At 41.3% G+C, this 25601-nt stretch overlaps 2 protein-coding genes across 9 annotated transcripts in view; one reads left to right on the top strand and one right to left on the bottom strand.

Annotated features, from left to right (window-relative positions):
- The window catches only part of VMP1 (vacuole membrane protein 1), a 139429-nt gene extending 134455 nt beyond the window's left edge, over nt 1–4974 (top strand). For all 5 annotated transcript variants that reach the window (XM_073879545.1, XM_073879544.1, XM_025851556.2 and 2 more), the window contains 2 exons: nt 1192–1294; nt 2542–4974. In XM_073879545.1, the coding sequence (XP_073735646.1) occupies nt 1192–1294; nt 2542–2685 (247 nt within the window). In that variant the 3' untranslated portion in view covers nt 2686–4974. The remainder of the gene's footprint in view (nt 1–1191; nt 1295–2541) is intronic.
- A 9683-nt stretch (nt 4975–14657) lies between these two features.
- TUBD1 (tubulin delta 1) overlaps nt 14658–25601 on the bottom strand; it is a 32345-nt gene continuing 21401 nt past the window's right edge. For 2 of the 4 annotated variants that reach the window (XM_025851394.2, XM_025851393.2), the window contains exons 7-9: nt 24390–24530; nt 20612–20795; nt 14660–19118 (exon numbers count right to left, since the gene is read on the bottom strand). In XM_025851394.2, coding sequence (XP_025707179.1) covers nt 19016–19118; nt 20612–20795; nt 24390–24530 — 428 coding nt within the window. In that variant the 3' untranslated portion in view covers nt 14660–19015. Of the gene's footprint in view, nt 19119–20611; nt 20796–23586; nt 23773–24389; nt 24531–25601 lie in introns of those variants that run through there. The other 2 variants (XM_025851395.2, XM_073879543.1) reach the window with 2 other exon arrangements.

Genomic DNA, 25601 nt, shown 5'->3' with positions numbered 1-25601 from the left:
TGGTGGTTGGTAGTTAAGAGGATCAAAGAAAAGGGTCAGCCAGGAGTTATGTATGTGTTAGCTTCTGGTAAATACAGTAGCAAAAAAGTTCTCTTCCTCTGCTCCTCTGCTTTTTATTACAGAAAGCAGTAACTGGATTGTTCTAGAAAAGAGGAGGTGAAGTTAATACTTATAAGGGAGACCATTAGGTGCTGTTGCAAATACATATTGACATACCTTTTGCCGACCGCAGGAGATTGGGCTCATCTACCTTTTAGCCCTGTTATGGGAGATGAGAAAATAAAAGGTACAGAAAATAGAGATGTTTGATTTTCTGAGTTGCCTCAAGTTACCATTTTAAAAAAACGCCTGCAAGCATTTCTAAAGGGATCCTGGTCGCTGGTTGCCAAACCGGTTTAACAGCACTGCCCCCACGTACTCTGGGTGAGAGGGAGCTCCGAGTACATAAATTTATCAGAGATCACTGCCCCAGTCATTTCAGAGCAAGTTGTTTAGTAATGTACTGTAGTTTCTGTGCAAACCATCTACCATAAACCACGAAGTGATTCAAGGTTCATAGTTTCCTTCTTTGTTCCTTTGTTAATCACTGACTTCTGACTAGTGGGAGGTGCCTCCCAAATTTGCTAATGCATTCTTTTTGGATAAGGATGACGCACAGATTGTCCTAATAAGGACTTAGATTGAGAAAGGACCGCCCCCTCTGAGAAGATGGGACAAGTCAGAGAGAGGGCGGGCAGTTTCTTTTTCAACTGGGGATGACACAAGCATAAGTCATTTCCTTATTAATCGGTTCAAACCAGTTCTTACAGGAACTGGTGGTGATAAATGTGGGACTTCTCAGAAGTCATTCATTTTATTCTTTGTGCCACACCAGTGTGCAGCATCAGCTTAGCTGGCCTCACTCTGAGGATGAACTCTTCTGCTAGAAGGGGCTCAGCTCCTACTTTCTCCCAGACATGTTATGTTGGTGGAAGAGATTTTTCTCCTCTAAGGGGTTGTTAAAGGATGAATTTTACCCACTGAGAAAAGTTCAGAGGATTTGCCAACTCTGCTGATTGTTGTATTTTTGTTCTCTTTCTGTCCAATCCCTGCTTTTTGAATCTAGGTGGTAAGTGGATTTTTCTTTAACATTTTTCCTGCTTTTCTCCCCAAATGTATCTTTTTCCTTGGGTTATCGTGCCCTGCTTCCAGCGCTGTCCCCGGCGTAGGTCCATCTCTGCAGAAGCCATTCCAGGAATACCTGGAGGCCCAGCGGCAGAAGCTTCACCACAAAAGTGAAATGGGCACACCACAGGTGAGACTTGACTCTGTTTTCTTCTCTTCCCTACCCCCACAGTTTCAGGCTGAAGTTACATTCACATCTCTCACTGGCATTTTTAGGCAAATAGAGCGAGGTTTGTCAGTCTCCCTTAACGGAGGTTGAGGCTCTACTTACTCTACTGGGAAATCGTCTTTGTCTAAATCAGAAATGTAATTTCTATTTTGTATCTATCTTCTCCCAAAAACCAAAAGTAGGGTTAACGGAAAATAATGGATGTTATGTAGAAGGAGTTGTTGACTGATGTTAAATGATTTATTAGCAAATATACTTCCCAAGTGGATTAAAAATTTAAAATTTGTAGCATTTTGTAGCATAAGAAAGTATTAGACTGAGGCCATTTGAATATCTCCCTTCATTTTTGCCCTATTTTTCTTTTCAGAGATGGGAAAATAATCTTTTTTTTTTTAATCAACTAAGGCTCTTCACATAGTTGAACTTAAAAACTTTAACTTATTAAACTAAGCCTGCCTTTTCTGTAAACGGTTCTGTGGCAAAGGGAAATGACTAGAAGAGGATGAGTAAGCAGGAACCTGAAATGGGAAACTTGAAGGACGCATACTTGTTGGATTTTTTTTTTTTTTTTAATATAGGTTCCACGCCTAGCGTGGAGCCCATTGCGGGGCTTGAACTCACGACCCTGAGATCAAGACCTGAGCTGAAATCAAGAGTAAGGCACTTAACCTAACCAACTAGCCACACAGGCGCCCCAATTGTTGGTTTGGTTTTTTTGTTGTTGTTGTTTTGATGGCCTTAGACTCTGTGTGGCCCTTTGCTGCCCTCAGTTGACCAAACATGACTTCAGGAAGAGATCACCTATTTTAAAAGCTGCTCCCAATGCTGGAACAAGAATATGTAACTATCCTGATACTACTATGTACAAGTATCTACATGGCAACTTCAGAAAGTAGAATTTAATCGATTTCATTCTTACGTAGTAAAAGATAAGAGGCTACCTCACACTTGGCCCATTCTAAACTATGAGAATCAGCATTGACTTTACATCTAACAAAGTGGAATCTTAGTAACTGGCTGTTAACAGTCTTGAACGTAGACTTCAGGGTACCTGGAGATGTAAGACTTCTCATTTTAATTGTTTCTCGACTTTATAGGTTATAAGCTCTAAGTTCCCATCATTTTCCTTAAATACTGTAGATGATTCCCTTTTTACTACTGAACTAATGAAATGTTTCTCCTGGATTGTTCTGCATTTATTCTCGCAGGGAGAAAACTGGTTGTCCTGGGTGTTTGAGAAGTTGGTCGTCGTAATGGTGTGTTACTTCATCCTGTCCATCGTTAACTCCATGGCACAAAGTTATGCCAAACGAATGCAGCAGCGGTTGAACTCAGAGGAAAAAACTAAATAAGCAGGAAAAGGTTTTAATGGCAGAAGTTAGAATGGATGGGTTCTACCTTAAATTGGGAGGACTCCAAACCAGGAAGGAAAATTCCCTTTTCCAACCTGTATCAATTTTAATTTTTTTTTTCCTGAAAGCAGTTTAGTCCATATTTTGCACTGACATACTTTTCCTTTGTGTGTTAAGGTAAGGTATCCACCCTCAAATTCAATCCAACTTGTGTTTTATTAGGGTGGAATGTGATGTTCAGCAGCAAACTTAACAGAAACTGGCCTTTTCTTTGTTACTTTCCAAAGGCCCACGTGGTACAGTTAAAGAATTCCGGACACCAAAAAATAGTTCCTAAGTATGTTGAATATGTCAAGCCATTTAGGCTTGTCAGAAATGACTCCTTTGTTTTTCTAAGTCATTAAAATGTATATAAATTATACTAGATTGGGTAACAGTCTTGCATGTGTATCATGGTAAAATTTAATATGCCATCCTGCCCAGCCCTTCCTCTCCTACCTTAAAAAAAAGGCCATTTTAGGATGCATTGCACACCCTCTGGGGAAACTGATCTTTAAATTTTGAGACAGTATAAGAAAATTCTGGTTGGTGTCTCATGAATGAGCTGACACCATTTTTTATTCTGTATATTTAGAATGAAGTCATGAACAAACTTTATAAAGACATCTTTGATCATTCCAAAATTGTGTCCGTTTTCTTGAGCGTTTTGATTTTTGCTTCGTTTTAGCCACTACCAACTAATGGTCAGCCTTGCCAAATCTACCTACAACCATAATTTCTTAAGCCTTCATTTATTTACATGTAAGAGCCACCACCAAGGCACTTTTTTGTTAGGTTGGAATCGGGCAGCTTGCTACACGTTGCTGAACTGGCAGCTTACGGATTTGCATGGCAAGGGGTTTGTGAAAACGGGAGAAATGAAAGTATGTAAATTAAAGGGCACTGAAGAGAGAAATAACTAATTTTGTTTGTTTTTTAAAAAACTACACTTTCTCATATCTGTGTTAATTTTAGCTCAGCGTGTACTCTGGTTTTGACAAATTTACGTTTTAATGTAACCTAATTTTCTTGCCTTCTTCAGTAAGTGTTTCATCCTTTTGTGATTTTCTTTTGGGATATTTCTGGTTGAACTTGGGTCATTTTGTTTTGCTTGGGAGGAAAATAAACAGTTTCACTTTTTTTCTTTAGGAAGATTGTTTCTGATGTTATGTTAAGAGTAGAATTGGGTTTAAATCTCAACAGGCCAGAAGTGCCTGTTTGTTTTATAAAATCCTGCCTGAATGTCTGCTTATTTTTGCCTACCGTCGCGACATCTCCATGGCTGTACCACCTTGTCGGGTAGCTTATCAGACTGATGTTGACTGTTGAATCTCATGGCAACAGCAGTCGATGGGCTGTCTGACATTTTGGTATCTTTCATCTGACCATCCATATTCCCATTTAAACATTACCTAGCCTCATGGTTTATGATCAGAAACTCTGGTCCTTACGCCTAGTGGCACTTTGAATCTTTTATGCCATGATACTGCAGGAGTATCGAGACGATTTTATGGAAAATTGGGATGGTCTCCATGACCACAGCTAAATAAAGGACAAACAGCCTGCCTTGTGAGTTTTGAAAAGGTTATTATTCTTAACAATCTTTTTTTCTGCCCAGGGACCTTCTGGCAATGTGATTGATCCTTTATTTGAAAAGCCGTACCCAGATGCTCTATTGTAAAGAGATTCACGTTAACCAACATAATTTTTTAGATTCATTAGGTTTAGCATGAATTGCTAAGTCAGCTTCCAGTTGGGTTTCATCTCTTTCACTTGCATTTTATTTGGTGTTTGAAGAAAGGAAAGAGGAAATCAAATATGAATTGTACTATTTGTACTAAATCTTTAGGGTTTATTGGTAAATTTATTGCAGGGTAAGGAATTAGAAAAAGAAAAATATTTCTTAGACTGATGGTCTAAGTAATTAGTACATTTGACTTAGGATGATGGTTTGTTCACATTTCAAATGAATTTGCTTGGAAAACAGAGAAGAGCAGCTGTCTTCCTTCCCTCCGCTAAGCGTTCAGGTGTGGCACACTCAGATTGTCCTGCCGGTTTCCCACTGGGGCAGAGCGGCACCCTCTGTTCCAGTGGTTGGTTTGTTTCTTTCTTGTATCCACCAAAGTAGACACAATAACTACATGATCCCAAAGACAAACCTAGTTGATTCCAGGTGATGGAAGACCGGAACATGTGTAAGTGGATGGTTTGATATTACTGCAAATAAAAAAAGGGGCCTGGGAATTCTAATTCCGTCTACTTTAAGTGTCATTTTGTGCCTTGAATTTCTGTGGTACTTGTTTATGTCTTAGCTCCATGACGGGCGAGCAGTGCGATACGACGTAAAGCAGTAGAACAGCAGTTTATGCGCTTGCGCTTACACTAGGGAGCACCTCCCTTCAAATGGCTCGTGTAACGCGGGGAGCTTGCCGTGGTAGCTCTATATAATCTGGAGTATGGGGCTCCAAAGAAAGGGAGAATTTTACTTTCATCTGGATGATGGCCACCCTCCTCATACTCTAAAAATCAGAAAAAGATAAGGCCAGAGTGCAGTTTCTGAAGTAGGCTAGTTTAGTGGATGCAGTAGCAAGTACTCCCGCATAAACAAGCTCAGCCTGTTTCCAGGGCGCTCTGTGCTGGCTCTAGCTTTAGTAGGACCGCATGCGGCTTGTCTTCCTTTCACAACTCAGCTGTGGTTCCTTTGAGTACAGTCAGTGCATTAAGCTAATTAGAATAACGGTTGCCCTCTCTTACCCTGGGGTGAACGGTGTTTTGAATGACCCATGTGTAAAGAGCTCATAGGAGTTCCCAACCTTTTAGTGTCAAAAAGCCTTCCATAATTTTGAAAACCACTCCATGTCTAACAGTCTATGTTAATGGTGGTTTACAATTACACCTTTCATGTAGGTGACCTTGAGAAAGTCTTAAACGCTGAGCCTAGATTTCATTTATAAAAACAGAAACAGGGACGCCTGGATGGCTCAGTCGGTAAAGCATCTGCCTTCGGGTCAGGTCATGATCCCAGGGTGCTGGGATCAAGTCCCACATCGGGCTCCTCTCAGTGGGGAGCCTGCTTCTCCCCTACTCCCCCTGCTTGTGTTCTCTCCCTCTCTCAGATACAAAAAAAAAAAAAATAACTAGCCCAGATTGTTCTAAGGATTAAATCTGATAAAATATAAAGTACTGCCATAAGTGTTAGTGTATTCTCGTTTTTAATTCATCAAAGACAGCATTTGATACACATGCAAGAATTTTACAACATCACATTTACTCCAAAAACATGCGTTTTTTATTTATTTTATTAAGTAGTCTCAACTCCCAGCGTGGAGCTTGAACTCAGCATCCTGAGATTCAAGGGTTGCAAGCTCTACAGACTGAGCCAGCGAGGCGCCCCAACGTACACGTTTTTTTGTTTTTAAAGATTTTATTTGACACAGAGCACGAGAAGGGGGATCAGTAGGCAGAGAGAAAGAAGCGGGAGCCCAACGCGGGGCTCAATCCCAGGATCATGCCCTGAGCCAAAGGCAGACACTTAAGCAAATGAGTCACCCAGGCACCCCAGCATACGTGTTTTTGGTTTTGGTTTTTTTTTTATTTTTATTTTTTTTAAAGATTTTATTTATTTATTAGAGAATGAGAGACAGCATGAAAGGGAGGAGAGTCAGAGGGAGAAGCAGACTCCCCGCTGAGCAGGGAGCCCGATGTGGGACTCGATCCCGGGCCTCCAGGATCATGACCTGAGCCGAAGGCAGTCGCTTAACCAACTGAGCCACCCAGGCGCCCTTTTTTTTTTTTTTAAGATTTTATTTATTTGACAGACAGCGAGAGGGAACACAAACTGGGGGAGTGGGAGAGGGAGAAGCAGGCTTGCCAATGAGCAGGGAGCCCCATGTGATGCGGGCGCTCCATCCCAGAACCCTGGGATCATGACCTGAGCCTAAGGCAGACACTTAATGACTGAGCCACGCAGGCGCCCCAGCATACACGTTTTTAAATACTCTTAGCCTGTATGCCTTTGTTAGGGTGTAGATACGCTCTGTTTAAAGAAGTTAAAACAAACCCAAGATACAGAAGATTAATAAAGAGAAAAGCAGGGGCGCCTGGGTGGCTCAGTTGGTTGGGCAACTGCCTTCGGCTCGGGTCATGATCTCAGGGTCCTGGGGATCGAGCCCCGCATCGGGCTCCCTGCTCGGCGGGAAGCCTGCTTCTCCCTCTCCCACTCCCCCTGCTTGTGTTCCCTCTCTCACTGTCTCTCTCTCTGTCAAATAAATAAATAAAAATCTTTAAAAAAAAAAATAAAGAGAAAAGCAGATATTAAGGAACCAATTGACTTGATAAAACCAAAACCTGAATTCTAAAAATAAACCCCCAGCTAGGCAATTTAAGGTACAAAGCAGATACACAAAATTTACTATAAAATAATTGAAAATGCTTTTCTAACATTGTCAACTTGAAATGTTGACATTTCCTTTTTTTTTTTTTAAGATTTTATTTGTTTGCAGAGAGGGACACAGCGAGAGAGGGAACACAAGCAGGGGGAGTGGGAGAGGGAGAAGCAGGCTTCCCGCGGAGCAGGGAGCCCGATGTGAGGCTCGATCCCAGGACCCCGGGATCATGACCTGAGCCGAAGGCAGACACTTAACGACTGAGCCACCCAGGTGCCCCTCCTACTTTATTTTTATTAAAAAGACAATACTAAAAAAAAAAAATCTAGATGGTAGAGGAAAAAAGGAATATCCGCTTTTAATACCTGGTTAGAAATGCCCCATCTAGAATATCCGGTGAGGTTTGCTGGGTGTAAATAGTTAAAGCAGTTTAAAAAAAGTTGGCATGGAAGACCTTTCCTCAATAGACCTAAAAGTCTCATTTTTGTTAGAAAAACAAAGTTCGATTATTTTATTCATAAAAAATTAGTGATTTAATGTGCTCACAAAAAGTTAAAACAACCTAAGCAGGAATTTTTTTTTAAGTAGGCTCCACGCCCAATATGGGGCTCGAACTCACAACCCTGAGATAAAAAGTCTTCATGCGCCACTGACTGAGCCAGCCAGGCGCCTCTAAGCAGGCGTTTAATAGCCATTTTGAAAGCCAAGTAACATTCCATTTGTAACTGACATTGATCAAAGCTTCTCTGGTATTCATAAAACATGGTAAATGAAATGCTAAGCAAAACTGTTGCATCTGAAATGTTTGTTCCTTTATTCTCGAAGACAAGAAAGCACATAATATACTTGAAAATTCTAAAAGCAATTGAGTCATCTGTCTGGTAGTCAGGGTGTTAGGTTCCTGCCCTTCTCAACAAGGCCAGGAGTTCACCTGAGGTAATGCGTTTGCCTTGGGGGTGAGGCCTTGAATTGTAGCAAATAACCTACATGTATTTGCATATTTAACCAGTACCCATAAAAGAGATTATAATAAAAACCTGTTCTGGACAGCTGCTTACTGCCTTTAGAATTGCGTGGTGCTGGGATAGGCAGGCGCCAGCTGTTTGCTCATTCTCTCTGACCTACTAGCCTTGCAGTTTGCTGTGTGGGCGTTGATACTACTAAATTAAAAGAAAAATTTTATTTTAGGTGGCCCCCGCTCTCCACCCAAACACCCTGGATTCATTTGAGACCTGGGATTCTAATTCTGTAGTTGGGAGACGGGCCCAAACTGTGGCCCAGCGTGAGTCAGTTGTAAGTGGCTGGCTGACTCTATGGGAACAGAAACGAAATGCAGCTTAAGACGGTTTGTCAGCCAAATCCACAAATGTGTGGCTTTTTGAAACATTGGACATCTGTTCCTTTTAATTTAAAATAAACTTTTTTAAAAAGCACAAAGTTGCTTGGCTCCTTGTTTCTTTTGTGTCAGCGGCGGTTGCTGCTCTAACTTAGGAAGCCTTGGATCAGAACATTGGGAATCTTTAGGGCACAGTTCAGAGAGGGAGGAACAGAGTTGCTTTGGGAGGGGAGGAGATGACTTTACGGGATAGAGTCTGGAAATCCCCTTCAGGGGTAATCAGCCCAGGTGTTCAACCCGTTTGTTAACTATTTCCAAATGACTCAAAGGACAGAGGGAGGGTTTGGATGCACTCCAGCAGGATTTCTACAATGTAGTCTTTATTTGCATTGGAAACCACATTCCTGAATTCTTGAGGGGAAGGCTCTGACTTATTCTGGGCATCTTTGACTAAGAGGGACCCCAGGCCATCTATCCAAGCTAAAAGGCACTTGCCTTCTTTTAAGAGTTTCCAAGGGGGTAAGTATGTGCAACTTGATTTGATGGCCTTCCACCTAAATAAAGCCTCCTAGAGAGGCCTTGTTCTGGGAAGGAGGCGTCTGTAGGCCACATTTCTCTCCCCCGCACCTCATCCTAAATGTGCCATTTCCCTTTGTTGCTGTGAATCCCCTTTAGGCGGTGAGAACATGAGCAGCCTTTTCTTTCAGGCGCTTTTGACCGACCCAACCCGACAGCATTGCTTAATTGTGTCCCAGCCTGTTTCCAATGGGGGAAAAAACTCCGTGGAGTAAGGCAGTTTGAGATTTGAAGAGAGATGCTTCTGCCTTTCCTTGAAGGTGGGAAATGACTGTTCAGATGACTTTTGTCTCTCTCTTTGGCCACAAAGAGCTCAGGTTCACTCTTAGCAGTGGAAGCCTGGTGCACCAGTCACCCCAAGAACTGTGTTGTTCTCAACCTCTTTTCATTAGTTAAAAAAAAAATGAGAGCTAAAAATGAGAGGATGCCTTTCTCTGCCTTTTATTTTTTTAATACACCTCCCTGCCTCTTGAGAGGTCCTTTCTCTTGAGTGACTGGCCTAAACCTCTTAGAGCAGCCAGACTTCTCTGCCTAACCTCACAGTAGCCACACTCTTGAGGCTCTTCAGATACCTCTGCTCCATTCTGACCATTGTATCAGCCCCTTTCCACTCCCATGTCCCTTTTGTGGTATATTCTCTGTGCACAAACACGTAACACCAACAATCAAGATTAGCTCCCAGGAACCTCTGATGTGCCCTTTACCAGGAAGTACAGTGGATTACTGTAACCGTGATAATGATTGTTTGCTCACTTTGTACCAGGCACTGTTTTCAGTGCTGTTTTGTATGTTGAATATTGAAATCCTTACAACAAGACCATGAGAAAATTAAGGTAGAGAAGTTTAGTAGTTGGGTGTAGGAAGCAAGGATGCCGGAAAGGGATTCAAACCTAGGCATCTGGCTTTTAAACATTCAGTTCTCCAGAAACGTCCAGTACAAAAGTCCAAGCATGTTTGTTGTCTGCATACTTATTTCATCTTGTGATCACAAGTAGGTGATGGAGAAAGAGACAACGAAAATCAAGCCCACAGCCTTAAAAGTTTTGCCATTTAAATAGATGAGCAGTCTTTGTGCTTCCCTATATCACAAGGTTGGAAAAGCCAGCTCTATTCTTAGCCATCCTGTGTGGGCAGCTTCCCAGAGTGGTGTTTGCTATAATTATGATTACAAAGCAATTTCTATTTGTACAGACCTTTTTTTCTCTTTCAAAGCACTTTCACATGTTAAATTTTATTTGATCTTCACAACAACCCCTATGAAATAGAGTCAAAAGTGGCATTAGCCACATTGGGGGGTCGAGCAGGGGGGAGGCATTTTTAAATTTGCTTTTTGAAATTTCTATAGGTTTAAGGTACTGTGGGGAAGAGACAATGCTAGGTTACTAGAGGGGGTCATCTTCTCCCTCTAGGAGCATAGAGTCTTCTTAGGGGTATTACGTATCTATGTAGATAACTACAATGCAAGGTGAAGCCTATGGCTAAGAAAGGAACTGGGGAGAGGATGAGAATGGCTGACTAGGAAGGATCAGGAAAGGTTTCATGAGGATGTGGCATTTGACTTGCCAGCTAGGGTGAGGAGAGGGAAGTCCAACCAGAGAAAGCCCTGTGAGACAGCAGGAAGCACAAAGAGGAGAGCTCTGTTGGGTGGGGAGAAGAAGAGACAAGACCCAAGGAGCCACCTAAAGTCAGTCCACCCACCTCTTATTCTTTGCCTTAGCCCCATTTTGTATCCTTTAAAGCACCTGCATAACTCACAAGTAGTTTCTCTGTTTTCCTGTTATTGCTGTTGCCTCCACGAGAACATAAGCCCTGTCAGGGCAGGCCCTTGTGCTCTCCGTTGTTTGCTCTGGGCCTGGCACTCGGAAAGCTCACTGTCTGCTGGGTGACCTTCGCAGTCGTCCAGGTGAAGGAGCAGTGGACATGCAAAGGCGAACAGGAGAGGCCACCTGAGTCAAGGTACCAGGGGGCTAAGCAAGGCTGCAGTAGAGGAAGTGGAGTGGAGGTCAAGAAGGAACCTGAGAACCTGAGAAGACAGAGTTCTGATCCATCACCAGGCCAGGAGTACAGGAGGAGGAGCAAATTCGAGAGAGAGAAATCGTGGTCTGTTCTGAACATACAGAAGGAAGGTACTGTCCAGTAGGATGGAGGGTCCCACCATGGGTCTGTATCTCAGGGTTTCTAACTCCTGGACTTGTGTTATTTTTTTTTAAGATTTTATTTATTTATTTGAGAGAGAATGAGAGATAGCACGAGAGGGAAGAGGGTCAGAGGGAGAAGCAGACTCCCTGCTGAGCAGAGAGCCCGACGTGGGACTCGATCCCGGGACTCCAGGATCATGACCTGAGCCGAAGGCAGTCGCCCAACCAACTGAGCCACCCAGGCGCCCCTAACTCCTGGACTTGTGAATGTGCTATCCGTTAGAGCCCTCTGTGACTTCTGTCAGAGAACAAACTGGACTTTCTCAGAGAATTCTCTAGAGGAATATGTCCTTTGTACTTTCCTGTAAGTGATCGTCTAAGCTTTGTGATGTAGCACTGTTCTTAAAAAGATGGCACTGTAACCAGACCTTGGGGCCACAGAAAGCTGCTTTAAAATTCCTCACCCCAGTAGTATACTGCTTGCTTAATGAATGGCTCCTCCCTATAAGAACTGGGAGGATGGTAATTCCTGGATAGATTGTCTTTATAAGGAGAAAAGTTTGGCAGTGTGATTTCCTGTATATTTCTACTGGAATCCAAGATTCCAGCAGTGCTAGCCTAGACAGCAGTGGCAGCTGCCTAGAACCCAGATGTCCTAAGTATTCCCAAGTAAGTATGAGGGCATCCTCCCAGTTGCCTTTGCCAAGCCAAAAGGCAGAATCATGGCTTTATTACACCTTCTAGAGCATGTGGTCAAGGCGGCTTTCCATTTGGCTGCTTTGGTGCTGGGGTTGTTTACATGTTTCAATAAATGAGTTATGCGTATTGAAGTTGGCTGGCTAGGAGTCCAGAACCAATGACATATGACCACAATTATACCACTCACCAGGAGCAGCAGAGTTCAGAAAGAGAGATTTACTTGTGTATGGTCCTCTGCTGGAGAAGAGAGGTACAAAACTTTAGTATTCTGCTCTCCGGTGGGTATGCAATTTTTGAAGCCTGGGAGAATTGGGGTGTCACTGTTCCTGCCTTTCTGATGGAATCAGATGTAATGAGATGCGTATCTAGTAAAAGCATGTATGTGGGAGTGCTTTGTACAATTTCAGAAGAGAAAAGGAAGCTGAAAATAGTGCTTTTAGAAAAACAGAGATCAAAGAAATTTTCAGATGCTCTACATTTCCTTCTTCAAACATAAAGAATCCATTGGAGCATAAAAGACATTCCTGGTCTCTGCAAGGAGGAAATAAAAAGTTCTTTCACACAGGGGCGTCTGGCTGGCTCAGTCGGTAGAGCATCTTACTCTTGATTTTGCAGTTGTGATTTCGAGCCCCATGTTGGGTGCAGAGATTACTTTTAAAGACAAAAAATGTCTCGGGGCCCCTGGGTGGCCCAGTTGGTTAAGCATCTGCCTTTGGCTCAGGTCATGATCCCAGAGTCCTGGGATCAAGCCCCACGTCGGGCTCCCTGCTCTGCAGGAAGCCCGCTTCTCCCTCTCCCACTCCTCCTGCTTGTGTTCCCGCTCTCGCTGTGTCTCTCTCTGTCAAATAAATAAATAAAATCTTTTTAAAAATAAAAATATGCCAGGTGCCTGGCTGGCTCAGTTGGAAGAGCATTCAACTCTTGAACTTTGAGTCATGAGTTTGAGCCCCACATTGGGCAAAGTCGGGCTCCCAGCTCAGCGGGGAGCCTGCTTCTCCCTCTGACCCTCTCCCCTCTCATGCTGTTTCTCTCTCTCTCTCTCTAATAAATAAATAAATAAATAAAAAGATGCAAGCAAAAGAAATGCATAGCATAAAAAGGAAATCTGAGAAAGATACTCCCCCAAAGAAATTACTATGAAATTTAGTGTGTATCCTTTCAGGACTGTTCAAAAAATGCTCTGAGCTTCCCATTCTCCTTGGTCTTGGGGGCTAGCAATGGGGGCAAAGTAGGGGCAGCCAGAATCACTGGGTCATGTCTCTTCGGGTCAGTGATAGACTGCTCCGTCCCTGTCCTTACTGAACAAAATTAAACAAATCCGTGTGTTTTTCGTAACATTTAACAGCCATTTCCATTTGTCTGGGCTACTGCTGCATATGTAAAGGGGAATAGTGGGAGTGCTGAACTTTAGATGGCTTGGAATTCTGGGACTAGGGCTTTAGATTTTAGGCAAGGACTTACAAACAAAGGCATTTCTTCATTCTCAATATATTGAGTTTATACTGTTTTAAATGGCTCTTAATTGTATAAGATGGCACAGAGACAAAACAAAAAAAAGAAATTTTGAAGATTTTATTTGAGATCAAGAAAGAAGAGAGAGAGAGGGAGCATGAGGGGGGCACAAGCAGAGGGACAAGCAGGCTCCACACTGAGCTGGGAGCCCGATGTGGGGCTCAGTCCCAGGATCCTGGGATCATGACCTGAACTAAAGGCAAAGCTTAACTGACTGAGCCACCCAGGCACCCCAAGACCAAATATTTTTAATTATATTTGTATTTCCAGGTCCTCAGTTTTATCTGCTATGAGATCTGTCGATAGTAAGTGAGCTTTAGTGGACTTGACTTTGTGCCTCTAGTTTTGCAGCTTTTCGTCTCTTCCATAGTTTTTTAGACATTTGTATTAATCTATAATCTCTACCATGAGCCAGGCATATGCTTTGCAGCAAAGGATATATCAATGGTAAACCCCTTAAGGACAAGGACAGGTTTAACTCATTTTTAAAATCTGCCTCTCCTAGCGCTGTCTTTCCTTGCAGGTGGTTAATGGATGTTTGTTGAGTTAAGCTCACATCCTGCCTTTTTCATACCGTTCACATGAGCCAAACTTAAGCAAAGTCTTTTTTTTTTTTTTTTCCAAAAAGGAAACTCCCATCTTTTGCCTTATGTCATGTTTCTTACTATCATGTTCCCATGACCTCTCACCTAATACGGACAAACTTTGTTCAGCTCCCTTTTCTATAGTTCCCAGGCCTTTGCTCCTGAAATGTCTAGAATATCCCTGTCCAATAGAAATATAATTCGGGCGCCTGGGTGGCTCAGTCGTTGAGTGTCTGCCTTCGGCTTAAGTCATGATCCCAGGGTCCTGGGATCGAGCCCCACACTGGGCTCCCTGCTTGGCGGGAAGCCTGCTTCTCCCTCCCCCACTCCCTCTACTTGTGTTCCCTCTCTCGCTGTCTCTGTCAAATAAATAAAATCTTAAAAAAAAAATATATATATATATAATTCAAGCCATGTATCTAATTTTAAAACTTTAGTAGCTACATTTTAAAATGTAAAAAAGAGGGGCACCTGGGTGGCTCAGTCCTTAGGCAACTGGTCATGGGCTCCCTGCTCAGCGGGGAGCCTGCTTCACCCTCTCCCTCTGCCTGATGCTCCCCCGCTCGTTCCCTGTCAAATGGATAAATAAAAAAAAATTTTTTTTAAAGATTTTATTTTTTCGACAGAGAGAGACAGCGAGAGAGGGAACACAAGCAGGGGGAGTGGGAGAGGGAGAAGCAGGCTTCCCGCTGAGCAGAGAGCCCGATGCAGGGCTCGATCCCAGGACCCTGGGATCATGACCTGAGCTGAAGGCAGACGCTTAACGACTGAGCCACCCAGGTGCCCCTGGATAAATAAAATCTTTAAAAAAATGTAAAAAGAAACAAAAAATACCATTTCGAAGAATCTAAATATGTCCACAATATCATTTCAACAATTAAAAATATTTATATTGTACATTCTTTTATTCATACTGTCTTCAAGATCCAATGTGTATTTTATACCTACAGCATGAGCTGCGTGGGGGCTAATGGCTACCTAATGGACAGCACAGGTACAGAATCTTTGAATTTTTGTGTACTCCCCATGTAAATAATTAGACAAGCCATGAAAGTATTCATCTTACCGGCTCCATCATTAGCAAAGGAGATGATAAATTCAGGTAAGAGAATTATTTGCTAAGTGACACGTTATTTAGCTTTCTGTTTCTTTTTAAGCTATTCTTGTAAGCTATTAGGATTTTTCATCTTTAGGTAAAATCCATAATTCAGAAACCATCAAGTCTTTTTCTTAATATGCTTGTAAGCGATTCTTTGCTTGTAAGCAGCTCTTGGGGGCTGGAGGGGGGGCATCATTAACCTTCCTTTTCATTTCTTCCTGTGTCACTGGTTCCCTGGGATCTCAGTGATTTTGGGATTTTCTATCTTTTCCCTCTTCTCCTTAAAATGCCATAACTTCTACAACACTGACCCTACACTGTGTTGCCCAGAAACTGGAAATATTTACACTGTTTATCTTAAATTCTTTTTTTAAAAAGATTTTATTTATTTATTTGACAGACAGAGACACAGCGAGAGCAGGAACACAAGCAGGGGGAGTGGGAGAGGGAGAGCAGGCTTCCCGCGGAGCAGGGAGCCCGATGCGGGGCTTGATCCCAGGACCCCGGGATCATGACCTGAGCCGAAGGCAGATGCTTTTTTTTTTTTTTTTAAAGATTTTATTTATTCATTTCAGACACAGAGATACAGAGAGAGAGAGCATGAGCAGGGGGAGAGGCAGAGGGAGAGGGAGAAGTGGGCTCCACGCTGAGCCAGGAGCCTGATGTGGGGCTCGATCCCAGGACCCTGGGATCATGACCTGAGCTGAAGGCAGATGCTTAACCATCTGAGCCACCCAGGCGCCCCCCGAAGGCAGATGCTTAACGACTGAGCCACTCGGGCGCCCCTGTTCATCTTAAATTCTTGTGCAAGCATTCTGGCTAGTGGAAGTGGGATTCCATTTATTAATAAGACTGACATTGCATCATCTGAGACATTTCAGAGTACAGGAGTAGGAAGTTATTTAGTTAAATACGTAAAGCCAGATTTTTTAGCTCACATCCCTAAAACCCATAGGAAACAGTGTGATTGATAAAGATGAGCAGACATCTCTTAAATAACTGATTTTTCGCCAAAAATGACAAGTTAGTGAGTAAAGCCAGATTTGGTAGGTAGGTTGAAGAACAAGAGAGGGTTGACTACCAAACCTTGGGCTCATGGGGAGAGAATCCTGTGATATGAACGTATGGAGCATGTTCTAAAACAAAATTTTGGACAGGAATTCAAGTGTGATAAACATGGTGGTCAGAAAAATCATTGGTATGTACCCTGCAGAATAGTCTCCAGAGCCAGGGAGGAGGCCTTTCAGACCAATGTAAAGCCCAGACTAGAGCTCCGAGCTCATTGTCCCCTGTATTACATCTTCCCTGCAAAAAAGTGGAACATGGACATGGGTAAAATAAGCAATAATTAGGAGCATCAAGACGTTCAAAGAAAGGGGCGCCTGGGTGGCTCAGTTGTTGAGCGTCTGCCTTCGGCTCAGGTCATGATCCCAGGGTCCTGGGATCGAGCCCCGCATTGGGCTCCCTGCTCAGCGGGAAGCCTGCTTCTCCCTCTCCCACTCTCTCTGCTTGTGTTCCCTCTCTCGCTGTGTCTCTCTCTGTCAAATAAATAAAATCTTAAAAAAAAAGAAAAGACATTCAAGGAAACTTAGCTACACTGTAAGCTTCTTCATTTAGACTATGTGGTCTTAACCCCTTTAACTAAATCAGTGCCTGGCACTGACTAGATATTGGTTGAATGAATGAATTACCTAAGAACAGTGAATTGTGGATACGTTGGCTAAGGTCTAAGTGACAGGTTAAATAAAGGAGAAAGATGTTGCAGATTGACTGGATCCTGTTGGCAGGAGCAAAGCTAGAAGCAAGAGGGAATGAATGGGAAGAAACAGGTTCTACAGCTTAAAGAACTCTTGACAAAAGCACAAATGAAGCAGTGAAGAGGCTTAAAAATAAGCAGTTTGAATTTACACTTCCTTATTGCCTACTGGGAGTGCATGTGGGCTCTGTGGGAGAAATGTGAGTGACAACATAGTACTCCAGTTATCCAGTAATCTAAGATATTACAAGTTCAAAGCTTCTGGATCTGTATGCCCAGGAAGTTATGATCCTAATGTTGTCCTGGCTAATCGGCCGTTTTCTCTACACAAAGTACATTTCCAGTTACAGCCCCTATCTTGAAGCTTTGGCATCCCCTTCTTTGTGTTAAAGTTAAATCATAACTCTAACAGCAAAAATTTTATCTTACTCCAAATAGAAAAAAAAAAAATTCATCTAAATGTTTTAAAACAAGTCTGTAAATATTGAGGTATTCACACACATCAAATAATGCAGTTGTGGATCATAAAAAAGGCTCTACTCATATAAGTGAATGGACCCAGAGCTGTGTCTAACTGGGGCTTTCTTCAAATATTCACTTGCCATTGATTCCATGAGTTGCCAAATTAGAAATAAACTTGTCCCCATTGGTACCTCATGAATTCCTTTCTTAAATATAAAGTGATTTATGACTTTCTTTAAGCTTTACTTCTAGCAGGTTCCTCAGAATCAGCTTAAATCCTGGTAAGCTCTGGATCTTCATTAATGCTAGTTCAGTTTGGGAAGTTGTTTCAGTCTTTGGATGTCTTCAGTGTAAAACCATTACTTTTAACTTTATTTTGTAAAAATCATTATCTGATTATTTTTCAAGTATACTTGGGTTAACAAAATGCAGCAGAGGGGTGTGCCTCTTAGTGGCTGAACAGACCACTTTTTACATTCCTTAGAAATAAGATATGGCTCAGTATTTTAAATCATAGCAACAGTTGATAAGAAAAACAGCAAAAAAGTAATCATTTCCATATGGAAAGAAAAGGAAGAAACCAGTGAAGCTGTGAACTGTCATTTTTCCATATAAAAATAAATCACCACTGGTAGATTTGGCAGAAGGGGCAAATGTTCCTATTTGTTTCCCATTTGACATTTGTTAATACACTGCATGTGACATGTTTTATTGAAATACACAATTACCCTCAAACTCAGTTGCCAATTTCCAAGTGTGTTTTGTTCTGAGTGAAACCCACATCTGTATGTTCAATTTCATCAAGGACGGTATTTCCTTGGTGGTAATTTTCTCAACTTTGTGAAATTTTAGTGAAAACTTACCCTTTTTACTGACAAGCATAACATCTTTCACGCTAGCTAAATACCTATAAGTAATCTGAAAGCACTAGTCGAATAAAGTCACTTTCTGCTCTTACATTTCAAGATCTAAAAGAAAAACTGACCCAATTTTCTGATGCCTAGAAAATTTTAAAAGCATTTACTTCCTTACTTTTGTACTTAAGCATGATATACATTTATTAACAAAATCTGATATTTATTTTTAAATAGCTGCTTAAAGTGGAAAATCTTACTGTTACAGAAGAAAATATTTAAAAGTTCATAATCTAGCATTTGACAATAGCTCCCTCTTGTGGTTCAAAGCATCCACTTCAATTAAATGCATAACCGCAATCTCTGTTTCAAATTGTGCTGTAAAAGTTTAGCTGGTATTTAGTGAATCCTTTTTGGAATAAAGAAGGGAAGACTTCCGGAGTCCCGAGATCAACCCCCATATCAGGCTCCCTGCTCAGTGGGATGCCTGCCTTTCCCTCTGTCCCTCCCCCATGCTCTCTCTCAAATAAATAAAGTCTTTAAAAAAAAAAAAAAGGGAAGACTTAGAAACATGGGGACAAAACAGAATATTCCCTTTTTTGGATACTTCCAGAGTTCCAACATTTCAGCAAAGTGTTTCCAAATTTTTTTATGGAAGCACCAGTTTCTTTCTTACAAATGAAAATACCAAGTAGATGTTTTCATTGAAAACATGATGTTCTCGGTTTAAAAGGTTTTCCTCCTTTTCTGTGGTCATAATATGCCAAAGGAAACAGCATTTGACTTTGTTAGTTTAACAGGTAGAGATTTGAAAACCGTACAGAGAAAGTACTATTGAAAATATTTTAGCCCAAAAATGACTTAAAGTCCTTTTTTTCCTTTGTTCGAGATCAGAGGTTGCAGTAACTGGCAACAACCTGTTCTAACAATGTGAAACTGTCCAAAAAGTCCTCTTCTTCAATTCCAAATTTTGTGTACTGATGAATGTAGGCTCTGGTGAAAGAAACAGCAAATGTAAAATAAAAAATCTCAGGCAAATGAGTAACTCTTAAAATCAAACAATAAATAGGACTTTCCTAGCTCATGAATATTTGAGGATGGCAGAATCTCTTAAATGTCTTATATTTGCTTCAATGTTAATTCCAAAGATTAGCAAACTCTGAAAGTTTATGTCAAGCTCCCTGTCTTTTTAGTGTTCAAGAGAGTGACAATAAGAAGCACATAGGAAAAAGCAGCATGTTCAGATTTGGTTATTGAACCCAGCACATATTCAACACCATACAGAGATGACTGGGTTCAGTATCAACTCTAGAAAGTGCCTGAGAATTTTTACCTAAGCCTTGAAACTGCAGAAACACATTAATCCAGTTCTAGGAATGAAGTGAAGTCTACCAAGTATTTTTCAGACAACATGTAATTTGCACTTAGGCCAGGTGGTTCTTTGAATATCTCATACCCCCAAAATGTTCTGAGGCAGGAGAAATCATGTTAAAAAGAATGTCAAGGACAGACATGGATTAAACTGAGGTAATAAGGGCTGCTGCCATTTAATGGGAAAGGGAAGAGAACAATACCAGGAAAGGACAGAGTTCACAGTCCCGGGAGTGGGAGCTTATGGAATGGCCACGTGCAGCATGGGGGGCCCTTGGGAGTCCTGACTAATCACAGTAGAGGTCTTGCCCATTGATATGGGAATTTTGCTTTGACATTAAGTAATTGTGGCCGAGGTCAGGAAATCTGATAACACATTTCTTAGCAGATGGAGTTGAACTTGCAATATTTCTTGCTGAACAAGATCAGGATCTCTTCCATTCTTTCAAGGGTCTTATTTTGGAAAACTATTTTATTGTCCCAGCCTTATAATGAAATTTCTACTTTCATTTCATTTCATCTAGAAATGACTAGTCAATAATAGGACTGTAGTAGGTAATTTTACATGATTATCACATTTAATCCTCACCACATATCCTCAGTGTAGACCCACCGTGCAGATAAGAAAATGACACCTGAAGTAACATGACCCAGTTTCATACCTACAGTGGTAGCCATGCTTACTCCAGGCTACAGGTTGAATGTTTGTGTTCCCCCGAAATTGGTACATTGAAATCCTAACCCCCAAGATGATGGTATTAGGAGGCAAGATTCGGTCACAAGGGTGGAGCCCTCATGAATGGGATCAGTGCCCTTTTAAAAGGGGCCCATGAAAGGTTCTTTGCCCCTTCGGCCATTTGAGGACACAAGGAAAAGAAACCACCTCTGAACCAGGAAGTAGGTCAACATTAGACATCAAATCTGCCGACACCTTCACCTTGGGACTTCCTAGTCTCCAGAACTCCTGAGAAATAAATTTTGTTTATAAGATACCCAGTCTGGACTATTTTTGTTACAGCAAACCAAACAGACTAAAACATTCCAAGTCCTGCCTTGTGTTTTAAGATATTATCTGCCTAAGGTTAGAAAGGTTTGTAGATTTATTTTTTACTTACTTTGAAGCAAACATATTCCAGGCTTTGCCCACAATCGTATCAAGTGGTTTTAGTAAGAACTGGCTATTGCTGACCAAAGCTGCAGACTTCTCATATTTGCTAAAGGCTCGCTGGGTTTTCCACACATTGAAAGCATTAATAGGCTCTAACCAAGAAGTATAGAGGGCTGAATCTTTAAATCCTCCTAGAGTAAAACAACACAAGCCATTGTTTACATCATAAATCATTAATTTTGGAAACAAATTAATAAACATATTTTCTTATTCATTTCACCAGAAGTCTCCTTTTGTTTTGCCTTTTAAAACTAGCTTTATGGGCGCCTGGGTGGCTCAGTCGGTTAAGCATCTGCTTTCATCTCAAGTCATGATCCCAGGGTCCTGGGATGAGTCCCGCATGAGGCTCCCTACTCAGTGGGGAGTCTGCATCTCCCTCTGCCCCTCCCCCTGCTCGTGCATGCTCTTTCTCTCTCTCTCTCTCACAAAAATAAATAAAAATCTTTAAAACTAGCTTTATATTGCTTTTGCAGAGATGATCCATATTCATTGTAAAAAAAATAATTCACACCATTCAGAAAAGTATTACGAAGAAAATTTAATGGATGAAAGACCTAAATGGGGGACAGGAAACCATCAAAATCCTAGAGAAGAACACAGGCAACAACCTCTTTGACCTTGTCCATAGCAACTTCTTAATAGATATGTCTCTGGAGGCAAGGGACACAAAAGCAAAAATGAACTATTGGGATTTTATCAAGACAAAAAGTCTGCACAGCGAAGGAAACAATCAACGAAACTAAAAGGCAACCTTCAGAATGGGAGAAGATATTTGCAAATAACATATCTGATAAAGGGTTAATACCCAAAATCTATAAAGAACTAACCAAACTCAACACCCAAAAAACAAATAATCCAGTTAAGAAATGGGCAGAAGACATGAATAGACATTTTTCCAAAGAAGACATCCAGATGGCCAACAGACACCTGAAAAGATGCTCAACATCACTCATCATCAGGGAAATACAAATCAAAACTACAATGAGATACCACCTCACACCAGTCAGAATGGCTAAAATTAACAACCCGGGAAATAACAGGTGTTGGTGAGGATGTGGAGAAAGGGGAACCCTCTTAACACTGTTGGTGGGAATGCAAACTGGTGCAGCCACTCTGGAAAACAGTATGGAAGTTCCTCAAAAAGTTAAAAATAGAGCTACCCTTGGACCTAGTAATTGCACTAGTAGGCATTTACCCAAAGGATACAAAAATACTGATTCAGAGGGACATATGCACCCCGATGTTTATAGCAGCATTATCAACAATGGCCAAATTATGGAAAGAGCCCAAATGTCCATTGACGGTGAATGGATAAAGAAGTTGTGGTAGACAGGGGCGCCTGGGTGGTTCAGTTGGTTGAGTGTCTGACTCTTGATTTCCACTTGGGTTATGATCTTGGGGTCCTGGGATTGAGCCTTGCATCAGGCTCCCCACTCAGTGGGGAGTGTGCTTGAGGATTTCTTTCCCTCTCCCTGTACCCCTCCCCCAGTTCGTGTTCTCACTCTCTCACTCACTGAAATAAAGAAATAAAATCCTAAAAAAAAAAAGAAGTTGTGGTATACATATACAATGGAATATTACTCTGCCATAAAACAGAATGAAATCTTGTCATTTCCAACAACATGAATGGAGCTAGAGTGTATTATGCTACATGAAATAAGTCAGTGAGAGAAAGACAAATACCATATGATTTTACTCATATGTGGAATTTAAGAAACAAAATGGACATAGGGGAAAAAAGAGAGGGAGGCAAACCATAAAACAGACTCTTAACTACAGAGAACAAACTGGCAGTTGCTGGAGGGAAGGTCGGCGGGGGATGGGTTAAAAGGGTGATGGGTAAAGGAGGGCACCTGTGATGCGCACTGCGTGCTGTGTGTCACTGATGAGTCACTAAATCCTACACCTGAAACTAGTATTACACTATATGTTAACTGGAATTTATTTATTTATTTTTTAAAGATTTTATTTCTTTATTTGACAGAGAGAGACACAGCGAGAGAGGGAACACAAGCAGGGGGAGTGGGAGAGGGAGAAGCAGGCTTCCCACGGAGCAGGGAGCCCCATGCGGGGCTCGATCCCAGGACCCTGGGATCATGACCTGAGCTAAAGGCAGACGCTTAACGACTGAGCCACCCAGGTGCCCCAACTAACTGGAATTTAAATAAAAACTTGAAACAAACAAACAAACAAAAATTTAAAAGTCAACTAACATCTGAAATGTTACCACCCAGAGAAGACCATGAACATTTTGCTGACCTTCTTGTGCCTGTAATTTTACAAAAACGCTGTTCCATAATCTGTTTTCATTCACCTCTTTTCCATGTCAATAAATATCACTCATAAAGTTTTATTATATGAGAATACCATAATTTAACATATTTCCTACTGTTGAGCATTTAGGTTGTTTCTGCATTTTTGTGTGAAAGATATTGTAGTGAATATCTTTGCAAGAACACCTCTCTGTATGTATGTCATTTGCTGCGGATACATTTTTGGAAGTTTGATTACTTTATATATACTCTTATTTATTCTCTTAATTTAAAATCTAAAATAAAGAATATGAAGAAAATGTTCTGAGGTGGGAGAAAGTATACCATTTGACAGACTTGAAATGATCCCTTTAAATTACCACTTTCTTATCAAAGGTGTACTACAGGAACTAGATTTGTTTTTTTCTTTCTCTTTCTTTTCTTTCTTTCTTTCTTTCTTTCTCTCTCTCTCTCTCTCTTTCTTTCTTTCTTTCAAGATTTTATTTATTTGTCAGAGGAGAGAGAAAGAGAGAGAGAGCACAAGCAGGGGGGTCAGAAGGCAGAGGGAGAAGCAGGCTCCCTGCTGAGCAAGGAGCCCAATGTGGGACTGGTTTTCTTTATATCACAGCTAGAAGCAGCCAATTTGATACTGCTAAAATTATCAAATAAGGAGTACCTGGGTGGCTCAGTTGGTTGGGCATCCGACTTGGTTTTGGCTCAGGTCGTGATCTCATGGGTCGTCGGATCAAGGCCCTTGTCAGGCTCTGCGTTCAGCAGAGTTGGCTTGAGATTCTCTCCCTCTGTCCCTCCCCCCGCTCGCGCATGCACTCTCTCTCTAAAATAAATAAATAGATCTCTAAAAAAATAAAACCATTGAATAAAGATAAGACAAACTTGGAGATTTTCCATAAAAATACAAAGCTGACAGGTTACTGCTCTTCAAACTTCCTGAAAGTTTTATATCAAAATGCTTGTCACAGAGACCACTAGTTATGCTACATGACCTATTCTCCCCTTCTTCTTTAGTAAGAGAACCCCCAAATTTTAACTGTGCTCATGGCCACTCTTGCAGCTAGGGGTAGCACAGGAGTCAGCCCCAATCAAAGGTAATATAAACACTCGTATGGTGTGCAACCCTAGGAGGAGGCAGGCGGCATGCTCATTCCTATGTGATTTGGTGGTGAAGCTCAAACACGTCTTGCACTACGAGGGGGAAGCTCTAAGGTGAGGACAATAAGAACAGCAAAGTTCAGAAGAAAGAATTAAACCTGTATCTTGTTTCAGTCACTTCTATTTTTGGTGTCTGGTCACATACTAACTGATACAACGGTTACATTTTGCTACTAAAACACAAAATTATGATTTTCCTTTCTTTAAAAATAAATTCAGGGGCTTCCCTTTTAAAAACAAAAAATGTGTTACCATGTAGATGTGCAAAATGTACATATTAATTTCATCTTAACTTCTGCTTACCCAGATCCGCACTGTGCACATCTTTCCCACGAAGGATGACCAAGTTGGCAATGGACATGTTAAAATGAAGCCCCCTGTTGAGAGACGCTTTACCCAGAGTAGGAAGTCCTGATAAAGGAGGCCGTACCTGCCAATCAATACCTACCAAAGGAAAAGAAGCAAGAGATTTTAAAAATAGCTCTGAGCAAGAAGAGAAAAACATACTACAGTATGTATATTTTACATAAATTTTTATTTGATAAGTAAAAGTTGCTTTTTCTACTAAATATTTAAAAATTCTTATCTGGTTGACCTAAAGTGATTCAAACTACTCAATCCTGAGAAAGGCATGAAATATTCTTCATAGAGTATTAAAGGATGGTGGTATATGCATACAATGGGTTTCTCCTCACCAGTAAAAAGAAACTACTGATACACATAACAAACAACGGGATAAATCTCAAAAGCATTATGCTAAGTGAAACAAGCTTGACTCAAAAAATTACATACTGTAGGATTCCATTTATAGAACATTCTGGAAAAGGCAAAACCATAGGAATGAAATTCAGATCAGTAGTTGCTAGGGGCTGGAGTGGGGGGCAGAGAGTGCCCACAAAGTATGAAGGAACTTTTTAGGATGATGGAAACACTCTATCTCAATTGTGGTGGAGGTTACACATTATAGAGGTTTGTCCAAATTCATAGAACCATACACCTAAAAAGGGTGAACCTTACTCTATACACCTGTGGGAACAAACAGAATACATACAAAAATGTTAAGGGATGTAGAAACACAAAACAAAAATAGGATTGAAAACTGACCAATCATGTAGAAATATTAAGAAAATACTTTTTTTAAAAGATTTTATTTATGTATTTGACAGAGAGAGACACAGTGAGAGAGGGAACACAAGCAGGGGCAGAGGGAGAGGGAGAAGCAGGCTTCCCACTGAGCAGGGAGCCTGATGTGGGGCTCGATCCCAGGACCCTGGGATCATGACCTGAGCCGAAGGCAGACGCTTAACGACTGAGCTGCCCAGGTGCCCCAAGAAATACTCTTTTTTTTTTTTTTAGGCTTTTAAATTTTTTATTTTAAGAAAATAAACAGCCAGGAATAGTTTATTTGAAAATACTCTTAATATATACAATGGAATATTACTCAGCTATCAGAAAGGATGAGTACTTACCATTTACATTGTCATGCATGGAACTGGAGGGTATTATGCTGAGTGA

Source organism: Callorhinus ursinus, unplaced genomic scaffold, assembly GCF_003265705.2.
Source record: "Callorhinus ursinus isolate GAN/ISIS: 27379988/994484 unplaced genomic scaffold, GSC_fseal_2.0 scaffold34, whole genome shotgun sequence".
Taxonomy (NCBI): domain Eukaryota; kingdom Metazoa; phylum Chordata; class Mammalia; order Carnivora; family Otariidae; genus Callorhinus; species Callorhinus ursinus.
Note: the sequence above shows the minus strand (reverse complement) of the source record. Positions and strands in the feature narration are given on the sequence as shown.